The following is an 11,871-nucleotide window of genomic DNA, read 5'->3' on the forward strand; positions in this document are numbered from 1 at the left end:
ATGGTAACACCATAGACAGCGAACTCTTTGATATGCCTTACTAAGTACACATTTGCACGCATCATCTTGCACTCGTTGCAATCATCTAACGTAGCGCTAAATCAACATACGCGTATCTACCAACTGACGAGGATGACCATAGAAAACGTATAGAATGGACCGACGCTGCTGCAATACTGCTGGTGCCAGTGCTGGTGCTGCAGAAACACCTAAGTGCATCCTTAAGACGAGTTCGAACATGTGCGAGAGGAACGAAAAGAGGGATGGCACTCGTCCCGAACGTTCCATCAATTTTCAATTCGAAAGTACTAATCCTACGAATATTTAAGCGTTATAAATGAATCCTTGTTATCCGATGATTTATATATTCCATTTCGATTAGGTATATTTTATTAAACAAATCGCGTGTAATGGACTCGATTGTATTCTATTAAAATTTCATCTATTTTTATAAATTATCGAATCCAAAAATTAAGTAAAAGATTTATCTATTATTTATATTCTATATAACTATTCGAAATTCCTCAAAGACATATTTTTTATTTAAAAAATTTGATCGAAGAAAAAATAAAAGAAATTAATAAAACACTTTGCACTTAAACTGTTAAATCTTTTGTCGGGAAATTGCGCCTAACGCAAAACGAGGACAATCGATGGTCGACATATCGCTAAGCCGATTGTAAATATTTAAAGTACCTACATAATGTATGAACGTTCGAGCACGGAGGCTGCATGCGATTCAGGAAACGTGACATCTGGTAACCGTGCGTGACGGCATAGCGATCGCAGCACGTGATCAACGTAAGATCAAAACTGTGGATTGAATTGATTGATAAATAGTAAAAAGATAATGGATGAATTTAATCCTTCCTATTTAGATCCTTCTAATCCTACGTATTTTTTTTCTATTTTTTGCGTTACAGAGTGGTACTATGACTGCCGAAGAATTTCACTCTGCTTTGCAAGAAGCTACGAACTTTCCATTGAGGGGATTCGTTTTGCCATACTTGAAACATACTTTACCATCCTTACAAAGGGATTTGAACACTGCTGCTAGAGCTAGTAATCAGGTGAGTATCTATAAGTAATTTTCGTTAAACGATATAAAGTATTTAAAATTAAAAATTAATAAAAAAATATGTACATAATTTATAAGAAATTTAACAGAGAAATTTTCAGCGAACAAGAAAGTTATTTCTTTTTTATTAATTTTTAATTTGCTAAAATATGTACATATACATAAATATATATACATATATATATATTTTTTTTAATTAAATTTTAAGAAAATTAAAAGATAAAATAATATAAGAGATACAATATAACATAAGATATATATTACATATACTAATTTTCTTATTTTTACCAAGATTAAATATATATATATATCTACATGATATTAATAATGAAAAACAAGTATTAGCAAGGCCCTTTTTAATACTACTCGATGTCCGCAAATTATACGAAAGATTGTGATTTACGAATACAAGTAAACTCTCTTTTAGCTTCGAGTTAGCGCGAGACATCGTTAGGAGAACATAGTAGCTCGAACCATTTTAATGGCCGGTACGGCGCGTTCCTTTGGGCTTTCGAGGACGATATAGAGGGTTCGACGAAAATAATAGTGGCGGTTGACCCATAAAGAGCGGGGTGCTTTATTAGAGCAGCCACGGGGATCATAAATCACTGTAACACGAATACGTTCTGGTAAAACACGTAACGATGCATAAACGAACGAATCACTTGACTAATACTGTAGTACATTTGTCCTTATCTTTGGAACATTTTTGGTGGAATTTTTAATTGGTTGGATATCAATACTAACAGTGGGCACAGGTGAAAAGGAAATATAGATACATATATTAAAGATGTATTTCTTAATTATATACCTACATTATAAAATTAAGATTATATAGGTATATACTAAGTTATATATCAACACTAAATTATATACGTCAATGATCTTTCAAGTTATAAAAGTCCTATACAATTTTATATGAAAAATAAAAAAAGAAAATAAATACATATAATTATTGTTATCTGACAGATACAGATAAACGAGTAAAGTCAATAAATATTGTAACAAATTTTTATGAACTCATCGATGTTACCAAACGCGATTTGCGAGCTCACTATAAACTCGAAGGACTTATAAAAATGGAGAATGATATCTTTTGAATGAGAAGGAGACCACTGTTAAATGGTATCTCTAAAGTTCTACGTGACCGATCTTTATTTCCACATATGCGAAGGAAACTACGCGGAATTCTAAACGTGGATGCGCTCCTCTAAGATTACAATCCTTGTTTGTTATTCAGAAGCCGGCGTAGCCCCTTAAAGGGACGTCGCGTGTCGTTGATGTCTTTCTTGGTTTTGTCCCTGGACCCCCTGGCGACCTACAAATTTATATGCGTTACGACATCCTTTCGTGACTGCATCAATGAAAAGAAAACACAAGCTGCACTAGCCAATTCAAAATTCTTTCTACGATCTATGAAATTTACAGAATATTTTGGTCTCACGATTTTTTTATTGATTTTCATTTCTCATTGAAGAGAAAGAGAGAGAGAGAGAGAGAGAGAGAAAATAAATATATTACGATTAATTAATACAATATTACTTATTCAATTAAATTAATAATAATATAAAATCAATGATATAATAAATTTGAAAGTAAATAATAATATGAAATTATTCCAATAAAAAATATAAACATAATATAATTCAAATAATAATATAAAATTAAAGTAAATATAAATATATCATATATATTAATATATGTATATTATATATATATATAAAATTTTTAATTATCAATAATATATAAAAATCGTTTATATCAAGATATAAGAAACGTCAATCTCCGCCGATTCTAATTATATCGATCGATATATAAAAAGAGTTGAAAAATTAACAAAGAATAACCATGGAGAAGGAAGTGATAGAATTATAAAAGCCCTTTCATCCGAGAAGATCACGTACAGAATACGTTCACGTGTTAACAGAGTAAAAGGAGGTTAGATAGGCGTCACGTGTATCAACGTCCATCCTTCCTGGCAGGACCAACTGGATTGCGCTTATGTTACTTGCGTGCACACGTGTTAGTTTCTATGGTTAGTACCGTAGAGAAGATAGAGAAGGGAGAGAAAGAGGAAGAGGAGAGCTCAACAAGCCCAGGAGGATCGAGTAAAATCAACACGGCGAAAGCTGACCGGCTGGCAGCCTGTTTTAATTTCCCAGGCTACTTCTCGATCGTTGCTGGGAGCTTAGCAGTCTGCTTCGCGAGGGGGTAAGATAGATGAACGAATCGAACGCAGAGAACGACGAACATAAAAACCTTTCTCGGAACTTGGAAACTCTTCTCGATACAAAACCATCTTTCCTTCTTCTTCTTCTTCTTCTTCCAGTCCCTAGTTCACTCCATCCTATTCTACCCTTCATTCTCCTCCTTTTCATTTTTCTCTCTTTTTTTTTTTTGAGAGAGGGGGTTTCTTCATTCTCTCTAGAATTTTATCTAAGCTTCCTCTTACAAACTTTCTCATCGATGTTGCTGTTATTAGATCGAATATCACGAGAGAATATATCGTGAACTTTATTAATAAATCAAGAGAATGTGAAAAGAAAAAGAAAAGAAACAGAAAAAAAAAGAAGAGGAAGGAGAGAAAAAAGGTATGGAAAAAAGAAACGAAGAATAAAATGGAAATTGGAATAAAAAATGTTGGACAGCCCATTTTTCTATTTCTTTGCTTATGTGCACGTGTTCGTCCTATCGTAATAATTGCGGGTATACCCAGGTAAAAGCAGGATAATAATTTGCTTTAAAGGGCGAGATAATCTCGAAATAAGACAGTCTCTCTCACTCCCTCTCAGTCTCTCTATGTTTCTCGAGGATCGTTGCACGTTCCTGTAATTATCCCTCCTACTCCCTTCTTCTTGTCCTTCTCTTTCTCCTCCCATCTTCCTCCTTGCACGTCGTTCTCCTTTATATTTGCATTAAATCCAGGAACGGTATACGTAATCCTGTATACTCGGTCGTCCGTGCACCTATTGGCTCGTTGATCCGGCCAGTAGTACTGTCTACCATATATCCGGCATTTATAAACTCCTCTACTCACTATACTCCTGTGGTATGTTCCTATATGTATGTATATATGTATGTATGTATGTATATATGAATGTGTGTGTGTGTGTGTGTTCCGTCCAGATGCAAATAGTACGAATGGCCAGTAGTACGAGTCGTTAATCGCGTAGGATCAGACCGAACGCAAATAGCCTCGAGGTACTCCTCGACACTCTCCGTTTCCGACCGATTCCGATCGGAGAAATCTCACGAAACTCTCATACCGTATGTCCATCATAGAACTATCACGATTTCTCCCATAGATATCCATTTTGCGAGGACACGTTCTCTTTAGTAAATGCTTCTTGTCTGCAATCTATTGTCATATAATTCATGGTTCGCAATAATTTTTAATTATTTCATTTTCAATATACGACATCATTGATTTATCTATTTCCTGATAAATTTTCAATCGTTCCTATTTTCAAGAATGACCTTTCAGAGATTGTTTTACGACACGTTGTCTCTAATTAATGTTTGTTTTAGTAATTGTTATTTACTGTCGATGTTTGGAATGATTTTCGTCGATTAATCCGTCCAGATTTTACGATTTTATAATTTCTCGCCAAAATTTTAATCGCACCTGTTTACATGGGATTCCTTTTTAAAGGAATTAAAACAGAAATTCATTCACTTCTTTGGAAAAATTTGTTTTCCCGCAATAAACCTCTTAATATCGTGGTCCTCGCATTACCGACGACGAACACAATAAAAATCTAGTGAAAAAGAATTAATCTTGCGGCTTTCGTTTATGCTTCGACATCCAGCTGTTGCCTCTAAGATTGAACGAAGGAAGAAGAGAAGAAGTAGTAAGCTGACGTACACACTACGGCAAAGTAACGAATTGTAAATTAATGGAAAAAATTTACATTTCGCTCGACGCCACGACGAAAAGCGAAAACAAAAGTCGCAAATAATGCATTCTGCAGTGTTCGAGTTTCAACTCGAAATATCGTTTTGGTTTCTTTCGATTTTGTTTTGTTTGCTCCTTTTTTTTTCTAAATCGTTTCAAATTTCTTTTATTCTACGATATAAAAGTTATATGCTTTATTCTTGTTGTCTGTTTTAACAATTTCCTTGTGTTTAATAGTTTAGAAAATAATGATATTATTGTATTAAGTTTATTGAGGTTTCCATAACGAGTAGTCGGAAACTCTCGAGACTCGACGTAGACTCTGTAAACATATCGAGTAGGATATTAGAGGAAGAGATCGGAAAGTTAGAAACAGGCTACCGTCTGGACCGCATCATCTCGTCTGCGTCTGCTGACGTAACTATAGAAAACAATCGAAGCAATAAATGGCAAGAATTTCGTCCATCTTGTTTCACTGAAATAAAATAAAAGAAAGAAAGAAATAAAGAGACCAAGAAAGAAAGACAGAGAGGAAGAACTTTGATGAAAATATTATTTTTTTCGTGTATACGATACGTATTGGAATGATACATATATATGTATATATATCATTCAATTCTAAATAAACTTACTTGAAACTGATAAAACATTCATCTACGCTGACATTAAATAAAAAGATCGATAAATCGAGAGATTATAAAAGGCAATAAATTATAAAAGGTAATAAAAAGCTGTACCTCCTGGTCGTCATTAGATAAGAAAATTCAAGTTGAAAAATTCTCAGAGAAATGCAGATCGATGATCGTTAATTACGGACTGCGTCGAGCAATTTGAAAAAGAAGAAAAGAGAAAGGAAAAAAGAGGGACGGCTGCTGATATTGAATTAGAAGCGATAAATCCCAGCCTGGCAGACCGATTCCAGTATTGAGAGTAGAGGAAAGACGTTGGGAATAAAGGAATTGTACGGGAAGTTTCGACGTAGGAGACGCGAAGTGTTGGCGATAAAGAACGCGTCGAACGAATATTAAAAATCGAAACTGATTGTAATCGCTAATACTTTGAAACTTTAACAGCCTAGCCAATCTTAATTGCACGAGACTAATCTTCTTTTATTACTACTTATTTTTCTTGTAAACGTCACAAATGTTTCTGCGAACTATCAAACTTTTAACAACTTAAGTAGATACCATCTGGATACCATTAAAAATAATGGATGTAAAAAATTTTTTTATTTTAATTAATTAATTTGTTTTAATTGTTTTTATTAAACAATACAATTAATGAAATTATCATTTTTGTTGAATATTGTGTTTTTATTTATTCATCATTGAAAAATTAATTCTTTAATCACACTTTAATGTTAATTCGAAATCACATACTGAGATATCAAAGTCTCGTGTATCTTGTATCATTTTTTTATAAAAAAATTTATTGTTCATTTATATCTGAAATTTAATGCTTACTAAGTACAAGATATGTTTATGTAATTTACCTATAGTTTAATAACCATAATTTAAATTGTATTTAGTATGGTATAGTTATAGTAGTACGAGTTGTATAAAGTGGATTAAAAGTTCCTAGATAATCTTAAAAATAAATTTCTCTTTTTCGAAATTTCTTAAGCTAACTCTTTTTTTAGATTGCAGAAAAGTTTCTGTGCTTGTAGCTCCATGATTTAAAAAGAAAGAGTTAATCTAAAAAATCTGGAAAAAGAGTAATTGATTTTTAATATCATTCAAAAATTTTCATTCCATCCTGTTGTATTTAACACAATACAATTGTACGAATATAAATTATGGTATAAACATCAGATTATATCATTTATTTAAAAAAAAAAAATTTAATCGAATTACCGAAGTTTAATTAAACAAAAAATAATTGAGAAGTAAAAGAATAACGAATTTTACGTTATAAAAAAGAAAAAAAGAATCGAAAAAAGAAAAATTTTTTTTCAGACATGTGCACAATTTCTGCGAAACAACGAAACAGCCATTTTGGAGGCAGTCGGCTTGGTACCATCGGGCGAATCCGTGGAAATTTTTGGAGAACATGGTAGTAGCGGTCTTGGAAGTGGAAACGCTGGTAACCAGTGTCCCGCGTATTATTCGATGCGCTCTACCTCTAATCCGAATGTCGGCGCCATTCAACACGCAAACAATACCACGAACGCTTTGCACCATTACTCTGGCTCCTCTCATGCACCGAAACGTCGTGCTTCAGACACTCCGTAAGTGAACGCTCTACTTATATACCTCTTAATTTTTTTTTTAACGAACGATAATCACTGATGAAAAAATTTCGAAAAAGGAAACAAAGTAAAAGTTTCATGGAAATTTTTAGACAAAAAAATTGTTTTTAAAAATTCTTTGATTGATTCATAAATGAAATAGACGAAGTTGTACTTTTTTTCTTTAAATTTTAAGTTGTAAATTAAAAGTAGTGTAACTTGAGTTTATGGGTGTTTTTTTTTTTTTTTTGTATCATACAATCTATTAAAATATAACTTGTTATTTGTAAAATAAAATAGATATACAAGAAAAAAAATTGTGATTAGAAAATATCATATTTATTATGATCATTCTCTCAATTATAACTTATTTATGATTCAATCCACAATATATGAAAAATCCATTTGAGAATCTAAGATAATATATAAAAGATACTGAAATATCGAGAAATACGTATGTAAGTTTATAGTTTATTAGAAATAAAAAAATAAAAAAATTTATCATAATAAAATGATGCGAAAAAAATTATTCAAAAAATCATAGATTTTAATTAACGAATGTATCATACTTATTATTTGTTTATGAGTCAATCCAAAATGTATAAAAGATCTATTTGAAAATTTAAGATGATATATTAGAGGATAGATGCTGAAATATCGAGGAACATTTAAATTAATCTGTTAAATTAGTTGTAACGAGAAAAGATAGCCAACCTGTCTTCGTCCACGTCCATAATAATAATTCATGCAATAACTGACTCCACGCACCTGCGTGTACACGCGTGCGTAGTATATTTGCCAAGCCACAAACGATCTGGCGTTTTAGAAAAATCTTGGCCGGGAGCCTGCGATTCTCGCGAGTCGATATTTATAGGGAACGAGCCCTAAAGCTCACCCTCGTAAGCGGCCAAACGAGAGTACACTTTTGGATCCTGACCTTGGCGTTGATGTGAGAAACGACATCCGAATGTGTCGTCTCTAAATCTCTTTCAAAAGAAATCAACTTCTTCCACGAATTAAATTAAAAATGAAAACTCGTTTTACATACATACATATCTTTTTGATCGTGCTTTACGAGACAAAAATCAACCCTCTGCACTATGAGGTCATCTGTGACATGACAATTTCATATTCAGTTAATAGAGAAAAAAAAAAAAAGAATTACTTGAAAAATTTTATTCAAAAATGGCTTTTCAAAATATTATATATGTATGTGTATATGAATTCATGTTATATCAAAAGTAGAAAAATATCAAAGTTAACCGAGAATAAAGTAAGAACATAATTATGAGTGAAAAAAGATAAAAATTAGCCTAAACAACGAGAATAGTTTCTTCTATTTCCTAAAAGAAATTACTTTCGAAGTACGCGTACACACACATGAACACACAAGATATGAAAATTAAGAAAATACTTATAAATCATAATTAACCAAGGCTAAACTAAGAAAATAATTATAATTCAAGAAGTTAAAAATTAGTCTAATCAATGGGACTAATCCGTTCTTTTTGATAATAAATGATTAATAAGCTTGTTTAATCAATTATACTGAGCTCCGTCTGCGCGTAATTCGTAACACAGTAAGGGAAGGAAACCCTCGTTCGTCGCAACGTGGCTCATCGAAGCAGGTGTTCGATTAAGCATCGTGTTCCTTGAAAGGGGATGAGGATCGAAGAGTACAGAGAAAGAGAGGAAGGGAGGGAAGGAGAGAAGAAGGAAGGGAGACCACCCTCCAGTGGTAGCGAGTTGCTTAGGGGAAGGAGTGAAATAGAAAGAGAAGGAGAGATAGTGCTGAGAGAGATCAGAGTTCGATGGCCAAGAGGTGGAAGGAAGGGTGGTTGGTTCCGGTGAGGACACGGATACTCACGCGAACAAGCTGCCGAGGGGCGACGAAGCGAATTCGAAGGCGACAAAACGTGGTGTGCACGCTGGCAATGCCACCCTGGCTGGCGTCCTCTCGATATGTCTGTTGGTGACGTTTCCATATATCATCGGAGTACCACCTTTCGTGAACGTCACCCTCTTCTCTCTACCTCCCCCTCCCACCTCCTCTCTAGATCTCATACTATCTACCCTCTTTGGCTCAGCTCGACCTGCTAACGTTGAAGCAAGGGAACTTGCCTCGAGTACCTATTGGCATATTCCAGACTAATACATGCTCCCAAGATCAGCCTTCGATGCCTATTCGTTGAACTGTACGAAGACCAGCTGTCTTTGGATCCAAACTATACCTCACATGTATCTATCTAACGTACCAGCTAACTACTTTGAAATTGCACGATTGTGAACCACAGTCTTGCTATTCAAAATACATTTAACCCTTTCAACTGTTACGTCGAATCTAACTCGACATCAATCTTCTTCATAGGTATTCCTGTGTATCGAGTGTGACTCGACGTTTTTCAAAGCTGAACATTCTATAACAATGTTTTTATTACGATTTTTATCGACCTATTATATTACAACAATGAAAATTAACAAACGAATGTATGATGCATATAATTAAAATTGATCGGAGGATCTAGAAAGATTCTTTTTTTTTTTTTTCTTTTTTTTTTTTAATGTAAAACAGATAGATTATACGGATTTCGGAACACATGTCGCATTGGACGCATGCATCTTAATACACACACACACATAACATACGGCCGCGGGACTGTTTTATGCACATGTTTCTTTGATGCATACCATATTGCACGCATGTTTTACGATATACACATTACACGGCACATATGCTTTCGAGTAAGTACGTGGACGGTTTGGTGGATGTATTTTCCACTAGACGCATTTAACGTAGGATATATTTTTAGAAGGCAAACCACACATGTAACGTGTATAAAGTTCAATAGGGATATCGTATTCGACAAATAGATTGTATTTGATTATTACAAATTCTAGTAAAGTCAACTGAAGAATTTATCAAAAGTATATTACTTAGTCATTAATTTCACTTACAGGTACTATGAAAACGGTACCCTACTCGAGGATGTACCAGTTTACGGTAAAAGATCTAATCCATGGGGTGCCCATCATCAACAACAACAACAACAACAACAACAACAACAACAACAACAACAACAACAACAACATCAGCAACAACAGCAACAACAGCAACAACAGCAACAATCACAACAAACGGAAAATTCATCATCCTATTGTTGGTATCACCCTCTTCACGCAGCGGGTGGATCCATTCAAGGCCATGGACACGGACATGGTCACGGGCCTAGTCCGGTACCACCGAGCCTAGTCCAAATTAACCAGATAAATGCTTTCTCGGCTCCCCATCATTTGTCCCAACAGCAACAACAGCTGAGTCACGTTCAAAACGGTTCTAGCCTCGACGACGAATGGAAGAACATTCATGTGATGTTGAACTGTATTCTTGGCATGGTAGAAAAGACGAAGAGAGCTTTAGCTATTCTTCAAAGACGTGGCTGTTCCAGTCCTGCTGCGACACCTATACCACCGCCAAACGTAGTCGCACAGAATGGTAATGCTAACAATACTACTGGCAATAATCCTTCGACCAATGGTGCTCAAGTAGAATCTTCAACGGGTGATAGAGATGGTAGCTTAAAACGTTTGTCTGGAGAAATTGTTGCTCAGACAATCAGGGCTACCGAGGATAGGGTTGCCGAGGTGAAAAGAAGAGCAGGTAATTTTGAAAAAAATTCATCGATGATTACATTACTCGAAGCTACGTTTCGTTATATGATTTATATTATTTCTACAATTTCTAGAGGAAGCCGTGTTAGAAGTAAAAAGAGCAGCTGTTGCTGAAGTTCAAAGAGCAGTTGCAGTAGCGGTTGCCGAATCGAGAGCGAGCGAACGTCTGAGAGTACACAGACTTTTGGATTTACCATTATCTCAAAGAAGTCACGTTGGTGTTCGTCAAGCTTCATTCGTTAGGGTTCACGGAAGTCCTAACGTAGTCGAGACCAGTGGTAGAACTGCTCCAACACCTACAACTACTTCTAATTCGGCACCGTCCACTACCGAAGATGACAAGGATGCACATTTGACTAATATAGTAGGATCAGTATGTACATATTTTATACTTCCGAAAAAAAATATGTATATATATCCTATTATCAATGCTAATTTGAAAAAAAAGAAAAAACAATGAATCAAACTAATTGTCTTCGCAGAGCTGTTGGAATTGTGGCAGACCAGCGTTGGAAACTTGCGGCGGATGTGGAATCGCAAGATATTGCGGTTCCTTTTGTCAACATCGCGATTGGGAGGCTGGTGGACATCATGCAACGTGCAATAATCCTTTACCACGAGAACCTCGAAGATCATCTTCGCGTAGTCCACCTAGAATTGGTACAGCTAACGTCACTGGAAGTATCAACGACGCAGAAGGTTCAACCGTGTCGGCCACAGCAAATACCATCTCCAAAGGGAAGTGACGACATGAGGGAAAGAGTCACGTGCCATTACGATTAGCCAGACCGATCTATTTCGATCCACGCTGATGTTCCCTCACAGAAGACTCGGAGACTTCTTACTTAATTATCGACTCTATTATACTTTCCATATTCGCTTTCATATTTTTGTTCTCTTTTTTCCTTCTTCCAAAAATTTTGTTGATTAATCTTCGAAGTATGGATTGTTTAGAATACGATTTATACAAGGATGCATTTTATTATCATAATGATTTGTTCT

General features: G+C 34.8%; 1 protein-coding gene across 5 annotated transcripts in view; it reads left to right on the forward strand.

Moving 5' to 3' along the window:
- The window catches only part of LOC122629616 (protein CBFA2T3), a 34,794-nt gene extending 23,179 nt beyond the window's left edge, over positions 1-11,615 (forward strand). For all 5 annotated transcript variants that reach the window (XM_043813216.1, XM_043813227.1, XM_043813238.1 and 2 more), the window contains 5 exons: positions 924-1,070; positions 6,929-7,200; positions 10,158-10,858; positions 10,944-11,242; positions 11,352-11,615. In XM_043813216.1, coding sequence (XP_043669151.1) covers positions 924-1,070; positions 6,929-7,200; positions 10,158-10,858; positions 10,944-11,242; positions 11,352-11,615 — 1,683 coding nt within the window. The remainder of the gene's footprint in view (positions 1-923; positions 1,071-6,928; positions 7,201-10,157; positions 10,859-10,943; positions 11,243-11,351) is intronic.
- Positions 11,616-11,871: the final 256 nt, after the last annotated feature.

Source organism: Vespula pensylvanica, chromosome 1 (assembly GCF_014466175.1).
Source record: "Vespula pensylvanica isolate Volc-1 chromosome 1, ASM1446617v1, whole genome shotgun sequence".
NCBI lineage: Eukaryota > Metazoa > Arthropoda > Insecta > Hymenoptera > Vespidae > Vespula > Vespula pensylvanica.